At 45.0% G+C, this 16,764-nt stretch overlaps 1 protein-coding gene across 3 annotated transcripts in view; it reads left to right on the top strand.

Moving 5' to 3' along the window:
• Positions 1-16,764, top strand: part of LOC114771944 (retinoic acid receptor alpha) — a 39,621-nt gene that overhangs the window by 17,900 nt on the left and 4,957 nt on the right. The window contains exon 1 of one of the 3 annotated variants that reach the window (XM_028965150.1): positions 5,416-6,036. The exons of the other annotated variants lie outside the window; for them this stretch is intronic. Coding sequence (XP_028820983.1) covers positions 5,877-6,036 — 160 coding nt within the window. The 5' untranslated portion in view covers positions 5,416-5,876. Of the gene's footprint in view, positions 1-5,415; positions 6,037-16,764 lie in introns of those variants that run through there. 3 annotated transcript variants of the gene reach the window in all.

Genomic DNA, 16,764 nt, shown 5'->3' with positions numbered 1-16,764 from the left:
TCTGTTGAGGTTATCCATTCCAGTCCCATCACCCAGACCTCTTCTACCCCCTTGCGGACCCCCCAGTGCTATTTGTCATGCTCATGGCTCTGCAGCCTCATGCCCTTTCTGGGCTTTTGTTCCCAGTCTGCTGGCTAAGCTGGGGATTTCAGATGTTCCATTAGCATTTGAACGGACGCTCCCTGCCTCTGCACATTCTTACATCACTCTCTCGATCACCCTCCTCAAATACTCATACCTTCTCAAATAAAATACCTCTTTAAATACTCACCACTTCTCAATATTCATCCCTCCTCAATTTTCATCCCTCCTCAATACTCATCTCTCCTCATTACACTCCCTCCTCACCCCTCTTCAATACTCATCCCCCTCAAATACTCATCCCTCCTCAAATAAAATACCTCTTTAAATTCTAACCACTTCTCAATATTCATCTCTCCTTAATATTCATCCCTCCTCAATACTCATCTCTCCTCAGTACACTCCCTCCTTACCCCTCCTCAATACTCACCCCCTTCAAATACTCATCCCCCTCAATACTCAACCCCCCTCAATACTCATCCCCTCAAATACTCATCCCTCCTCAAATAAAATACCTCTTTAAATACTCACCACTTCTCAATATTCATCCCTCCTCAATTTTCATCCCTCCTCAATACTCATCTCTCCTCATTACACTCCCTCCTCACCCCTCTTCAATACTCATCCCCCTCAAATACTCATCCCTCCTCAAATAAAATACCTCTTTAAATTCTAACCACTTCTCAATATTCATCTCTCCTTAATATTCATCCCTCCTCAATACTCATCTCTCCTCAGTACACTCCCTCCTCACCCCTCCTCAATACTCACCCCCTTCAAATACTCATCCCCTTCAATACTCAACCCCCATCAATACTCATCCCCTCAAATACTCATCCCTCCCTAAATAAAATACCTCTTTAAATACTCACCACTTCTCAATATTCATCTCCTTAATATTCATCCCTCCTCAATACTCACCCCCCTCAAATACTCACCCCCTCAATACTCAACCCTCCTCAATACTCATCCCCTCAAATACTCATCCCTCCTGAAATAAAATACATCTTTAAATTCTAACCACTTCTCAATATTCATCTCTCCTTAATATTCATCTCTCCTCAGTACACTCCCTCCTCACCCCTCCTCAATACTCCTTCAAACACTCATCCCTCCTTAATGCTCAGCCCAACCCTAAACCTCAATACTCATCATACTCATCCCTCCTCACTACTCAGCCTAACCCTCAATACTCACCCTCCTCAATAGTCATCCAACTCAAATACCCATCCCTCCTTAACTCTAACCCTCAACTCTAACCCTTAACTCTAGCCTAACTCTAACCCTCAATACTCACCCCTTTTCAATATTTATCCCTCCTCAATACTCATCTCTCCTCAGTACTTTCCCTCCTCATCCCTACTCAATACTCAGCCTAACCCTAACCCTCAATACTCATCTCCCTCAATAACATTATTTGTATTTCTTATATAACCAAAATCACATACAGTATGTCTCAATGGGCTTTGACAGGCCTTGCACACAAGAAAAAACTCCACACAAAAAATCTCTAGAAGAGAGAAAAAAAGAAGGAGTGATACAGAGAGGGACCCCCTTCCAGGGTAGAGTGAGACCTGCGAGTGGTGTCAGTGCAAGGTTGTGATGGTTTGTCCAATAAGAGAAAAAGTCCTACAGTTGTAGAGGTGGAGAAGTCATGGTGTACATTACGTGTCCATTATGATGCTACTGGTCCATTTGAAAATCCCTGAAGCTTTAGTTGTTACAGTGGTGGCTGTGGTAACCCTCTGGCTGTCGTTTAACAGTTGCCAGGAACCAGGCTTTATCTGCTGGTCTCTTCACTGGAGTCTGCTGGTGGTCTGTCCGCTTGATTCTGTGTCTCGGAGTGTTTTCAGTTTAGATTTAAACACTGAGACTGTGTCTGAGTCCTGATCTCCTGAGTTGTTCCACAACTGTGGAGCTCTATATGAGAAGGATCTGCTCCCAGCTGTGATCTTCTGTACTTTGGGTACCAGTAGTGACCCCGTACTCGTTGATCAGGGTGGTAGTAGCCTAGTGGGTAACACACTCGCCTATGAACCAGAAGACCCGGGTTCAAATCCCACTTACTACCATTGTGTCCCTGAGCAAGACACTTAACCCTAAGTTGCTCCAGGGAGACTGTCCCTGTAACTACTGATTGTAAGTCGCTCTGGATAAGGGCGTCTGATAAATGCTGTAAATGTAAATGTAAATGATCACAGGGGGCGTGCTGGGTTGTAAAGAACTAAAAGTTCACTCAGGTACTGTGGGGCGAGACCATTTAGAGCTTTATAGGTTAAAAGTAGGGTTTTGTAGTCAAGCCTAAATTTGATGGGTAACCAGTGCAGTGACTGTAAGACTGGGGTGATGTGGTCAAATTTCCTAGTTCTAGTTAAAACTCAGGCTGCAGCATTCTGAACTAGCTGGAGTTCACTCATGCACCTACTAGAGCATCCAGACAGTAATGCGTTGCAGTAATGTAACCTTCATGTAGTAAAGGCATGGACCAACTTTTCTGCATCATTCATTCAGATGATGTTTCTTATTTTTGCAATATTTCTAAGGTGAAAGGATGCTATCCTAGTGATAATATCTACAATACTCATCCTTCCTTAAATTCTCATCCCTCCTCAATTTTCAGTCAAACCCTATCCCTCAATACTCATCCCCCCTCAATACTCATCTCTCCTCAAATAGTCATCCTTAAAAATACTCATCCTCTCTCCTCATTACTCTCCCTTCTCACCCCTCCTCATTACCCATTGATCTTCATTGTAGTTACTTACCTGTTTTTTAGAGTGACTCAGACTTTTGAAGTGATGACATGCACAAATTTAGTGTTAAAGATCACATCTTTCTGTCTTTCTCTTGCACACACACGCATACACACACAAACCATGATGTGGGTAGTTCTCACATAACACTCACATGATCTTTTGTTGATAAATAGAAGTTAGTCATAGGTTATGCATTTAATGTTGCTGTCTAGGCTTAAATATTATTATATTTATCTATTATGATATTATAAATATTATGTGTAGTCCAATATCTCTTTGCATACCAATAAAGTTTTTGAACACCATGAACATTGAGTTTGCAATCCCCCAATCGTTTAGTTTTAGTTTTTGAATGTGTTTAGTAAAGTTTAGCCAGCTAAATTAATTTGAATTCAGGAGTTGAATGTAGCTGAAGTTGAACAAACACATAAGTGAGCGTAGAATACATTTTTGTTTCCTCTAATAAAATTTTCTCTGCACTGAATACTATGTTTTGTTCTCACAAATGAAGCACCAATAGGACGCCATAATTTTTCATTTAAAAATCACACACACAAAAAAAACTGAACAAAACAAATATACATCCATGAACAGTCTGGATTGCCTTATTGATAATTGAGAGGGCCGGGTCAATTCCCGATGGGTCGGTCTGAAGTTTGGGCTGCAAGGGCCCCTCCTCATTATAACATTATATAATTTAAACAATAGCGTGATGTGACACCACATAACTTGGACACTTTGATGGTGTTATTAGAAAGTGCTAATTTTTTTATTTAATATTTAGATTTTTTTTTCTTTTTTAAGGAATGATATCTATTTGAACAGAATATATAGATTCTGTTATTTTTTAAAAGCATGTGTTGTAAAGAGTCTCTTTAGAGATGTGCTGAAATAAATCTACATTGTGAAGCTGTAACTACATAATGCAGTTAAAAGAATTTAAGGTGGTCCAGTATAAGTATACTGTTGACAGCCATCATCTTTAATGTTCTGTTACAATTCTGCTATATCAGCTCTACAACTGCTTCATTTGTAATAGCAGTGGCTAACAGCAAATAATCATGACAGTAAGAAGAACTCTAAACAGGCGCGATGCCTCTTTTCAGTTACATTTACAGGACATTTACATTTACAGCATTTACCAGAGCGACTTACAATCAGTAGTTACAGGGACAGTCCCCCCCTGGAGCAACTTAGGGTTGGTAGTAAGTGGGAATTTGAACCTTGGTCTTCTGGTTCATAGGCGAGTGTGTTAACCACTAGGCTACTACCACTCTAGTTACATTCTTATACAGATACAACATGAACCTCTAGTTGCTTTTCTTGCTCCAATGTAACCTGCGTCTCCTGGTTTTCGCTTTATGGCCTCATCAGCACCCTGGATTGGAGCCCTTTAGGATGGGCTGTAAAAATAGCTCAACACCCTCCGAGCCCCTGTATCATAAACCCTCTTTGAATCCACGTCTGCTCCTTCCTGTTGCCCCCATCGCCTGTTTCTCCAACACTCTCCGCTGTCCTGTGCAGAGCAAGGATGGAGGACAGGTGGACCAGCGTGAGATACTTTCACAGGTTGGAACCGCCTCCACTTCAGTTATTCAGGAATTCCACTCGGAAGGAAGCTTGATGGGAGAGAGGCTCTGTATCTGTCCCTCAGTGTGGGGAAACATCTGACAAACTGACATAGATTGGTGTGCTTTTTTCGTGCATGATCTACACATGGATTCCCTGATTCCTTAATGCCGCAGAACCCGACGTACTACAGACTTGACTTTTTCCAGCACGTTCCACAGGTGTGGGCTCTGTCACACCTTGCCTGAGCTGCAGATCTCTGTCCCGAGAGCCACTTCTCTCCAGCAGCTGAGCGCCCTGAGTTAACCCAGTTAACCCAGGCTGGTGGCGTGGTGACAGTGCTGCTGAGGAATGTTATCGCGTGGGGTAAACACTGCGCTCCATGCCGCCTGCCCCCAGCTGTCATCCATCACGGTCAGATGGTGTTCAGGTAAAGACTGTTCCGGTAATGTCCACAGAGCTCTTCATTGGGGGTTGATTTCACACACACACACACACACACACACACACACACACACTCTGTACACATTTCAGTAAACAGACAGTCTTTATTTGGTTATTGTTATTCTCCTTTGCTGAAAAGGAGAGCAGATAAGAGCGGTGTAAGGTGGGAACCCCGCGGATGATGTCAGATGAGAACGGGTCACCAGGAGGTGAGTTCAGGGAGAGTTCAGGCGCATAGCATTAGGCAAATGACGTTCAGAGGAGTGAGAAGGTGAGGGTCTTCAGGGGGCAGAAGCTTTCAGCAGCTCCTACACACTTCTGAAATATCACGAGTTATTAATCTGGACATATTACATCTTCCACTTCCAGGCCCGGTGTGGTAACACGGAGTAGTTTACATCAAATACAGTTTTAATTTTTAACAAAGCAAGAAATGATTAAGCGTCAATAATTTGAATATTCCTCGATTCAATAAAAAAAAAATCTTGTGAAGGGTTAACACGGGGCGTGGCTTCTCTGGGCGGGGGCGGAGTCTGGGCGGGGCGCAGCGGAACAGCTGCTCTCCCTCATCTCGGCCCACAGAGCGCGACAGCGGCACAGCAGTGTAAACACGGAGCAGCGGTTGTGCAAGGGGGCCGAAGAGGATTAACAGAGCAGACCCGCCGGGGAGCGGAACGTGGAGCCGGAACCGAACCGCGGCGCGGGACAGGCCGCCGGGAGCGCGCGCGCTGTCGGCTGATGCGGGTCTCGTCTCGTGCGGCTCCCGGTCTGCGGACGCGCGCGTGGAGTTGGCGCTGATCTGCAGGACCGGACCGGACCAGGATTCCAACCCGCGACAGGCCGAGTCCTCCTCCCTCCGACATGAGGTCGGCGCCGGTTCTGGACCCGTTCGGTCGCGGCGGTCGTCCCGCGCTGCTACTGTAGGTCGCCGCGGTCGGCTCGCGTTAAAACCCGACGCACTTCTGCCGTTGTGACCCGCACTTTATCAACAACGAACCCAGATTCCTGCGCGCACCGCGTTCCACCATGTACGAGAGCGTGGACGTCGTGGGGCTGAATCCCGGATCGAACCCGTTCCTTATGATGGATTTTTACAACCAGAACCGAACCTGCCTGGTACCGGAGAAAGGACTGGTTGCCAGCAGCTCGTCCCTCCGCAACCCGCACTGGAGCGGCTCCAACCACTGTAGGTGCTACACACACACACACACGCATGCCTGCTTCACGTTTTTGTGTCATGCTGTAGTTTAAAACCTGTGCCACATCCCCGGCTTGCTGGGATTGTAGAAGTAAACCCGCTGTCACGTGACCGATGTGTTGATTGACGCTGCATAGTTGCGCGCAATACAGACATCACGTGATCGGGCCTTTTTTAGTATTCCGTTTGATTGGGTATCGTTACCGACGCTCGGTGTGCCTATTGGGGCGATATATTCAACTTATTTGTGGATGCCGGAGGTCGTGCCAGCTGTAATCAGATCAGGCGTCCTAACACGAGGTAAATCCCAGTAACAGCCCTGTTTCATTAACTAATGCCTCCAGAAGCCCATCAGCCAATGGCAGTGGCCGCAAGCCGCAAGGGGAGTGGGTCGGGCCGGCAACCTACATACATCTGCAGCTAGCTCAGGATCAGATCTGGGTGACCTGGAAAGGTGACTGGTGGAGAATGTGTTCTGGGAGCGGAGGAGCTCAGACCAAGCAGAGCTGATAAGGATCACGTCCACTTGATCCCTGATCCCAGCTGTGTCCGGGTTCATGTGGGCGTGGCTCTCAGTGATTATGGACTCAAGCATGAAGGAATGCACTCATTCGCTCTCACATGACACACGCACACACACACGCACACACACACACACACACACACACGCCGGATTCCCACCCTTCTCTGGGCTTGACTCCATGTTTTTGTGAGATGTGGCCTTATGGTCTTCTGCAGGAACAAAATCAGTTCACAATTTCATTCTGTTTCTATCTTCTGTGAGTGTGAGGATGTAGATGCTTCGTTGACCATGTTGCATGTGTGTGTGTTTGTGCACGGGTCTGGTTGAGGTGGACTGGGCAGCATCTCTAAAAGTTGCAGGGCTCCTGCAGGGTCTTATCTCAAAGTGCTTCATTGTTCACAATTCTCGTGGTTCTCTCCTCGTGAACTCTGACCTTTTCTTGATGAAAAGTGAGTTTGGTGTCGATCACAGTGAGGATCGCGATAGTTGTGAGGAGATGGTTGGGCTGGAAGATAGACGAGATGGTTATGAAATCATCCAGGTCTCGGATGTTGAGAAGCAGATCTGAGCTTCGGTGTGGTTGCAGGTGAGTCAAGTTCATTGTCGGCAGGGTGGAGTGTTTCAGACACAGTGACTCACCGATGACCTTTGACCCCCCCCTACACCGAGTGCTTGATGAGACTGGGTAGTAGAACATTGTTTTTCTGATAATGAGGTGGTGCTGGGAGAAAATCTTCCGTTCATTAATCATTAATAGTTACTTGTCATCGTTTCTTTTCTGTCCCTTCATCTCCCCCCACCCGTACTCGTTTGTAATCCCTCTCTGTTCTTCTGTCTTTTTTTTTTTTTTTTTTTTGACTAATTTCTGATGAGAACAGGCCCGTCTTATCTAACAGGCACATCTCAGGGCAGCAGCTGACATCAAGCCCCTCACTGCCCCCAATTCTTCTCCTCAGTTGACCTTTAACACTTAATCCTCACCATGACCTGTTATATCAGAACCATCTGAACTGATGTCAGATCAGTATATGTGCCACATGGGGGGGGATTCATTGCTTTCACCCCCCACTGTTCTACATGGCTATGGTGGCTATGGTCCTCATATTATGTCTGACATCACTCTATGTTAGTGTGTGTTTCTGTGTGTGTTCAGGTATAATTACCTTACTGCTGCTTAACTGGAGCAGCTGCACATTCTTATATAAGGCCGATGGTAATGGGCGGCTCAGGAATTTTAATTAAAAAGCTGGGTCTTCTGCTGGATGGCCGTGGTGAATACCATCTCAGATGGCTGCAGATGAAAAGCGAGTAGTAAGAGCCCTAGTTGATCTGGGTAATTACATTTCATGGACATTAATGGTTCCATACCTCCTTCTCAGCTCAGCAGGAGCAGAGTACAGCCCACACAAACAGCCTTCTTGGATACAGTTGCATGTTCACGTACTTCATCATCAGACTGTGTGTGTCTGTAAAGTTAGTGGTGTTTAACAGGGTTGCCAGACTGCTTATTTTAAGAACTGTTACCCTGATGTGGAGTGATGGAGGGCGACAGGAAAGGTGAAGCGACAGTGTATTTGTATATTGTTTAAGCCAGATGGAGTGATTGAGAGCAGCAGGCCAGGTGGAGTGGAGGGTGTATGTGTATTGTTTAAGTTGAATGCAACTTGAATGAAGTGATTGATGATAGGCAGAGTGATTGAGAACAAGTGGAGTGGAGGTGTGTATGTATACTGGATAAGCTGGATGTGGAGTGATTGAGAGCAGCAGGATAGGTGGAGCGAAGGTGTGAGTATATTGTATAAGGTGGATGTGGAGTGATTGAGGACCGGTGGAGTGTAGGTGTGTATGATTATTGTATAAGGTGGATGTGGAGTGATGGAGGACCGGTGGAGTGTAGGTGTGTATGATTATTGTATAAGCCGGATGTAGAGTGATGGAAGACCGGTGGGGTATAGGTGTGTATGTATATTGTATAAACCGGATATAGAGTGATGGAGGACCGGTGGAGTGTCGGTGTGTATGATTATTGTATAAGCTGGAAGTAGAGTGATGGAGGACCGGTGGAGTGTAGGTGTGTATGTATTTTGTATAAACCGGATGTAGAGTGATGGAGAACTGGTGGAGTGTCGGTGTGTATGATTATTGTATAAGCTGGAAGTAGAGTGATGGAAGACCGGTGGAGTGTCGGTGTGTATGATTATTGTATAAGCCGGATGTGGAGTGATGGAGGACCGGTGGAGTGCCGGTGTGTATGATTATTGTATAAGCTGGAAGTAGAGTGATGGAGGACCGGTGGAGTGTAGGTGTGTATGATTATTGTATAAGCCAGATGTAGAGTGATGGAGGACCAGTGGAGTGTAGGTGTGTATGTATATTGTATAAGCCAGATGTAGAGTGATGGAGGACCAGTGGAGTGTAGGTGTGTATGTATTTTGTATAAGCCAAATGTAGAGTGATGGAGGACCAGTGGAGTGTAGGTGTGTATGTATATTGTATAAGCCAGATGTGGAGTGATGGAGGACCAGTGGAGTGTAGGTGTGTATGTATATTGTATAAGCCAGATGTAGAGTGATGGAGGACCAGTGGAGTGTAGGTGTGTATGTATATTGTATAAGCCAGATGTAGAGTGATGGAGGACCAGTGGAGTGTAGGTGTGTATGTATATTGTATAAGCCAGATGTAGAGTGATGGAGGACCAGTGGAGTGTAGGTGTTTATGATTATTGTATAAACCGGATGTAGAGTGATGGAGGACCGGTGGAGTGTAGGTGTTTATGATTATTGTATAAGCCAGATGTAGAGTGATGGAGGACCAGTGGAGTGTAGGTGTGTATGTATATTGTATAAGCCAGATGTAGAGTGATGGAGGACCAGTGGAGTGTAGGTGTGTATGTATATTGTATAAGTCAGATGTGGAGTGATGGAGAGCTGGAGGACAGGTGTACTGGGGGTACTGAAAACTTCTTCTGGGGCTGTGGTGGCCTAGCAGTTAAGAAAGTGGCTTCGTAATCAGAAGGTTGCTGGTTTGAACCCCAATCCGTCCTCAACACACTGCCACGGGCGCCTGTAATGGCTGCCCACTGTTCACTAAGGGTGATTGTTAAAAGCAGAGAACACATTTCGTTGTGTCACTGTGTGCTGTGCTGCAGTGTATCACAATGACAATCACTTCACTTTTCAATTTCACTTCTTCTAAATACTCAAAAAACCACAGCTGAGCCACATTGCAGCCACTTCATTTGATAGGACATAACCCTTGACCTTTGACCAGTGAGAGCTGGTCTGAGATGCCTGCCTGAGATCAGTTCCTCTGAATGTTTACTAGAGCACCACAGAGGAGAGTCCAGCTTGTGTCCACTATATTCAGTTATCAAGTGATGCCATTTTATTGTCCCTCCTGCTGTATATTTGTTCTGTGTGTGTATCAGTCTCAGTAGTTCCAGTTTCACTGCCAGCCTCCCACTAAGTAAAAGTGAAGGTAGATGTAGCTGTAGAGCAGGAGTGTTATTTATCAGGGATCAGTTTTTGGCAACGGTAGGACTGTGTATTATTAAACGGGAGCAGTTTTTGGCAGTTCTACTTTCTCCCCTTAGGGCAGGATTTGCATGTATGCTGACAAGCTGAAAAGGGTGACACTGTTTCTGACATGAGGTGACCCAGGAGGGTGTCTGATGCTGCCCTTGGTGTTGCTGATAAGTGTTTGTGTGTGTGTGTGTGTGTGTGTGTGTGTGTGCATGAGAGAGAGAGAGAGAAATAGAACACAAGAGAACGTTCTCCTGCTCTCTGTTACACAAGCCTCTGCTGACTCTGGGAGCAGCTCCCGTCATAGACGACCCAATAAAAGAGCGACAACAAACCACCCACATAGACACGCACATACAGTTTCTCACGCTGTCTCCTGGTCTGTGTGTGTCTGTGTGTGTGTGTGTTGTAGGCGGGTGGTGTGGTGACTAGTGGAGGTCTGGCATGGTGCCACCACACTGAACTGGTTGGTTGGCAAATTCAGTCGGGTACACAATGACCTATATCTCAATCCTGCGTGTGTGTGTGTGTTGCATCCTTTTGAACCTGTCCTGACAGGCTTCTAGTGTAAATAATTGAGTACAGAAGAGCTGAATAATGAATGTGGTACTTAGCCTAATGGATAGAGCTAAACTAACATACACGTGTGGGGTGTGTGTCTGAGGGAAAGTGGGGGTGAAGAATCTCAAAATAATCAGGGCTGTCAAAAGGCCATAGTGGGTGTTGATGATATGGCAAGAGTGAGACAGTGACCTTGGTAACCGTGGTTTGTGTGTGCGCACACGCGCGAGTGTGTATTTCTCTTTGGTGACACTATAGCTGATCCAAATCCCAGGATCTGTGCAGGAAATTAGTGTCTGCAGGGAAAGACCCTGTCTGATCCACAAGGTCCAGATGCGATAAACACACATACGTAAATGCACTGTTTCAGGTTCTCTGCTGAATCGTGTGTGTGTGTGTGTGTGTATGTGTGTGTGTTTTGGACCTCATTGATTATCATTAGAGCTGACAGTTGTCAGAGTGAAGGACTAGGTGCCAACATTTCCCCTCTGGAGAATGTCTAAGTGAGATTGCGTGTGTGTGTTTGGTCATGCAGTCATGTGACAGGGTTTGGCGGTGCTGCGTGTGTGTATGTGTTAATTTATATTACTTTTAATGTTGGCTTATTTACATTTATGTCTTGGCTTCGCCAAGTAGTTTTTTTATGGCATCGAACACTCCCATTCTCCATATGCACATACATCACATGACCAGCAATCTCAGCCTGCGTTACCCAGTAGGCTGTGGGGCTGACTTCATTTCTGGAGTCGTGTTCAGGTCTTCCCCTAAAGAGCTTGGGTCAGAGAATGCAAGGGGGGAAGGAGGAGTCAATGAGGAGAGGAGAAATGAAGGCGGAGCTGGGAGATAAGAAGCCAAGTGTTTCCCCAGTGACCTGCATTTACTCAAGCGCACACACACACACACACATATATATATATATATATATATATATATACACACACACACACACACCAGCTGAAAATACATGGTGTGGTGTGGCCCGATGGAAGGTAGGTTTCAGGGATATCAGTGATTAGGATGTAATCAGAAGGCATTACTGTAGTGTGTATGTGCGTGTGTGTGTATGTGTAAATGCTAATGTTCTCCTCCACCGCCAGGCTGGAGAGTAGTGTGGGCCGCGGGCTGCCGTCTCTAATCGAATTGTGATCTAGGAGAGATCTGTTAGCTCCGTGGAGGGCAGCGCGCCCCTCACTCCCTCCCCCAGGGCAGAGTCTGCTCCAAGTTAACGTATTTAACCCCCTCCTAATGGCCGGCCCAAATCTGATTAATGTGCCACACAGCTGGGTCTGAGGCTGGAGCGCTGGAGAACTAATGAGATGGAGAGATGCCTAACCTAGACCTGAACTCTGAAGAGGAAGGGAGAGACAGGCAGACAGACAGGTCCTCCTCACTTTCATCCACCACCACACAGACAGCAGCACATTTGTATTTAGACACTACAACATGCATCAACTTCACTGTTCATTACCCAGGAGACACCAGGTCACATGATGCTCATTTATCAGACACAGTGGTCTCCACATGAAGAGTGCTGGAGCCTGGACTGGGATCTCCTCGTGTGCAGGGATCAGCCTGTGTGTGTGTGTGTGTGTGTGTGAGAGATGAATGTGGGTTGGCTGCATTCTCAGACTAATGAAATTTCTTAAGCATTAAATGCAGTAGTCAGAAGATCTTAGTCTCTGTCTCTCTCTCTTTGTTGTGATGGGTTAGACACTGCCAGACACAGTTAAATGTAATTGTGAAATCTAATTCAGTCCCGAAGTGTGTGTTGTAGGGCAGAAAAAAAATAGTTGATAATTTGAAATGGTCGACTCACAGTTTTGATATGTGTATGTGTTGCATTACAGAAGCATGTAAATGGAATACAATCCTCCTGTAGTAACATTAGTAATAACAGTAACGCTACAGGATGTCCAGGGGATGAAGTGAAAGTGAAGTGATCCTGCACATATCACTTTATGTATACACATAACTTATTTGAACTGTATCCTTGCTGCTTATTGCACTTCTGGTTAGACCTAAACTACATTTCGTTGCCCTGTACGTGTACATGTGTAATGACAATAAAGTTGAATCTAATCTAATCTATTGTCATTGTGAAACACTGCAGCACAGCACACGGTGACTCAACGAAATGTGTCCTCTGCATTTTACAATCACCCTAAGTGAGCAGTGGGAAGCCATGACAGGGGAACAGTGTGTGGGGACGATGCTTTGCTCAGTAGCAACTCAGTGGCTCGGGATTCGAACCAGCAACCTTCTGATTATGGGTACGTTTCCTTAGCCACTGCCCTAAGGAACATAGGAATCCTGGCGGTATGGAGCCCGGTTTGAGTGAGTTAAGCTAGTTATTTTATTTTAGTATCAGTAGTACTGTAATGTTTTGTTGTTTTTGCCCATCGGAAAAAGATATAGCTTTGACCCTTTAGATCACAACTAAGATGCGCTATTGACCTGCTATACAACTGGTTGTACAAACATGCTTATGCCCGGCATTTAAGATTGAGAACATGTCGGAGTCCAGCTTGCCAGAACATCCATTTGTTTGAGATCTTTTCCAAAGCTGTAGAAAAGGAAAATTCCTCTTCCTGCCCCATACGATTTCGTCTTACAAGAATACATGAAACACGTAGAGGTAAGAGTTCCAATTCTGGTGGGAATTTCTGATTGCTAGTTTCTCAACAATGTTAGCTAGACACATTGCTGTTTTTGACATGGGCGACATCATGGTGGGGGTGACAAATACATTTTTTTGTGCACGCCCATGCTGCCCCGATATCATGCCAGCGCATTTTTGGGTTTGCATGGACCCTCAGAGCGCCTGCTGCTTCTGGGCTGAAGTCTCACACACAATCTGTCAAAAGGGGAGGGGGCGGGTGCTTCAAATAAAGTCGTTTTTTTTAGCAGTAGTAGTTCATTCATAATATTGTCAGTCCGAGCTCATTACGACACAATACATTTTTTCGAGGTAGTGCGAAATTGCAGAAAAACAAAATACGTACCAAATCTGCGCACTAAAGTGTATATTAGTTTACATTGTGTGTGTGTGTGTGTGTGTTTATCTATCTATATCCATCTATAAAATTGTCAATGTAAAATTCTTAAATGTCTAATATGTTTAATGTTAATGTACGTGTACGTTACATGTACGTTGGGCACGAAAGGGGGTGTTCGGCCAGAGCACCAAACAGGCTAGGACTGCCCCTGTCTAGACAGGTTGAAAATACTCCACTACCCATAATGTGTTGTACATGTGCTGCATTATAAAGGTTGTCTGAAGACACAGTCCCTGAGTGTCTCCAGAGTGACTGTCCCTGTCATGACTGATCGTAAGTTGTTCTGGATAAGAGCATCTGATAAATCATAAATGTCCAAAAAAAAAAAGTGTATATATTGTATATATAAGTGTATATAAAAGTGATTATTTTAATGATTTCAGTAGCAGAGGAATTAATGGCATTCCATTAAAGAAATGTCAGAAGTGACAAATTCATTTGACCTAAAATGAATTGATTTAACCAGTAAATTAAAATGAGACATTACAGCCACAATAAATCACTGTACCGTTGAGGCCCAGAGTGCCACAAATGAATGATTCTCTATGTGCTGCATGGGACATTTTGCTTACTTTATCCCCATAACTAGTGGTCAGAATAATAAACAAATGTGGCATGTATGTAGTACTTGTCGTGCCTTACTACTGGGTAGTTCGATAAAAAGTTATGAGAAAAGCCATACAAGCAGGTTGAAAACTTGCCATGTGATGCCCGGGTCACAGAAAACTAGTCTCACTTTGTTTTAGTTGTGGTATTTCCTCTCAGCAGCTGGAAACATCACCTCATTACAGATCATGAAGTGAAAGTGTTATTTGTCATTGTGATACACATCCGATGTGTGCCCACACGCCTGCATTTCATCTTTCATATGTTAATATTGTAAATATTTCCAAATGCATCTGTAGCATGGGTCATTGTTTAAATTTGTCATGGGAACCCATGTTAAAGCAGAAACTGAACAACACGTAACGTTCACAGGTGAGCTGGAACGGTAAACGGAACAGGAACAGAATCGGGGCAATGGTGGCCCAGCGGGTCAGGAAACGAAACATAATCGGGGCCGCCAAGGTGCCACTCAGGTGCCATTGAGCAAAGCACCGTCCCCACACACTGCTCCCCAGCGCCTGTCATGGCTGCACACTGCTCACCAAGGGTGATGGTTAAATACAGAGGACACATTTCACTGTGTCGACCATGTGCTGTTTCACTAATTGAAAAATAAGTAAAATAATCACCTGATTAGTCGATTACCAAGATGATCATCAGTTGCAGCCCTAGAGAAGTCATGTGCTCAGGTCTACTCTGGTTCCTCACAGGCAGTGGCGGAGCCAGGACATTTTCAGTGGGGTGGCCAGGACGGATCTGTGATCATTATGGGGTGGCATACATGTCTCACAAAAGCTTACAGGGCTGTTTAAGCACATAAACCACACACCTCTGCAATATTTGGAATGCAGGTAGTGCTGGGAAAGACCAGATATATTCAGTGTTCTTAACCGTGCAGATAAAGTAATAAATGTAGCACAATTTACTATTGTTCATCTTAGCTTATGGTGATCAGCAGCATTATGAGCTAATTATATGTAACATTAGGACACACACATAATTAATTAATACATTCTTATTTTATTACAGTCTGATGTCTGTAATAAAGCAGTCTGACAGCGTAACTACGCTGTGTTGCACAGGGCTTAGAAAGAGTTTTAACATCTTTACTTGATGTTAGCATTATTCCCATATACCTTAGCACCACTTTGCATATTACCTTGGGTGCAACCTCCACTTAGGGGAAAGCAAAGTCTTTCATATTGTCATCTGATAGCAATCGCGTAATATGTAAAAGTTGTAGAAGTCGAATTGGTTTGAACGTGCATGAATGGTTCCGTGCGACCATGTCAGCCACTGCTCCTGGGACCATGTCTTTGTGAAGACCACCCTGGTCACTAGTAGTCCATGTCTGTGCTGAGGATGATTGATGGTTGACGGTGGTCTGGTTCATTCTCCCTCCTTCCTTCTGCCCTCACAGGCCTGTTATTGTTGATATGAAAGGCCATGGTGTGTGTGTGTGTGTGTGTGTGTGTGTGTGTGTTATTCCATAACTAACCCTTTGTGTCTAATTACAGCAGCAGCTCTTCATCTTATCCTCCTGTCCCACATTACTGCTGCTGTAGCTCTCATTAGTGTGTTTCTGCGCATTTATGGTCCTATTCTCACTGGCAACTGTGTTGTGTGACTTCCTGTTGTGTGACCCTTCAGCTGCTTTTAAATGTTGTTTGTCCTATTTTCTCTTTTCAGGCTGGTTGTGTTTTAAAGCTCATTTCATCTAATTCAACCAAACTGACCAACAGGCATGTCGAGAGATGAAGGGGAAGAGTGTGTGTGTGTGTTTATTTGCACACATGGATTACATGTGTTTGTGAATGCTCAGCCTTGGAGATGAACCATGTTGGTGTGTGTGTGTGTGTGTATGCAAACCCAGGGGGGCTGGCTGCACTGGTGTGTAAATAAAAGGTCTATATTTAGCTCTACTGTTCAGAGGCTGACATCATTACACACACACACACACACACACACACACACACACACACACACACACACAGGTCTCCCTATGGCCCTTTATGTCCCTGCAGGCTGCGTCTGTGACCTTAATCCCGTTATTCTGGATTTATTCAGTGACACACAGAACAGCAACCTGTACAGCAGTGCAGTGGAGGGCTTGGCGGCATGAGAAGGGTGTGGCCGCAGCCACAGCGCACAGAAACACGTGACCTCCACACCTTACCCTAACCAAGGATAAAGGTCACGTGTTTCCACACCTCACAGTGGCTGCAGCCAGATGCTCTTGGGCGCCATCAGTGCAGGGGACAGTGAAATGTTGATTGTGATGAGTAGATGATCGGGTCGGTGACCTGTTTCAAAGTGTCCTGATGTTATTAATACACTGGTAACCAGAATTGACTTGTTGAGGTTTAAGTTAAACTATTAATATTAAAAAAAGTGAAAGTGAGGTGTTTGTCATTGTGTGACACTGCAGCACAGCACACGAAATGTGTCC

Source organism: Denticeps clupeoides, unplaced genomic scaffold (genome assembly GCF_900700375.1).
Source record: "Denticeps clupeoides unplaced genomic scaffold, fDenClu1.1, whole genome shotgun sequence".
Taxonomy (NCBI): domain Eukaryota; kingdom Metazoa; phylum Chordata; class Actinopteri; order Clupeiformes; family Denticipitidae; genus Denticeps; species Denticeps clupeoides.
This window is presented reverse-complemented; position numbering and strand designations above follow the sequence as displayed.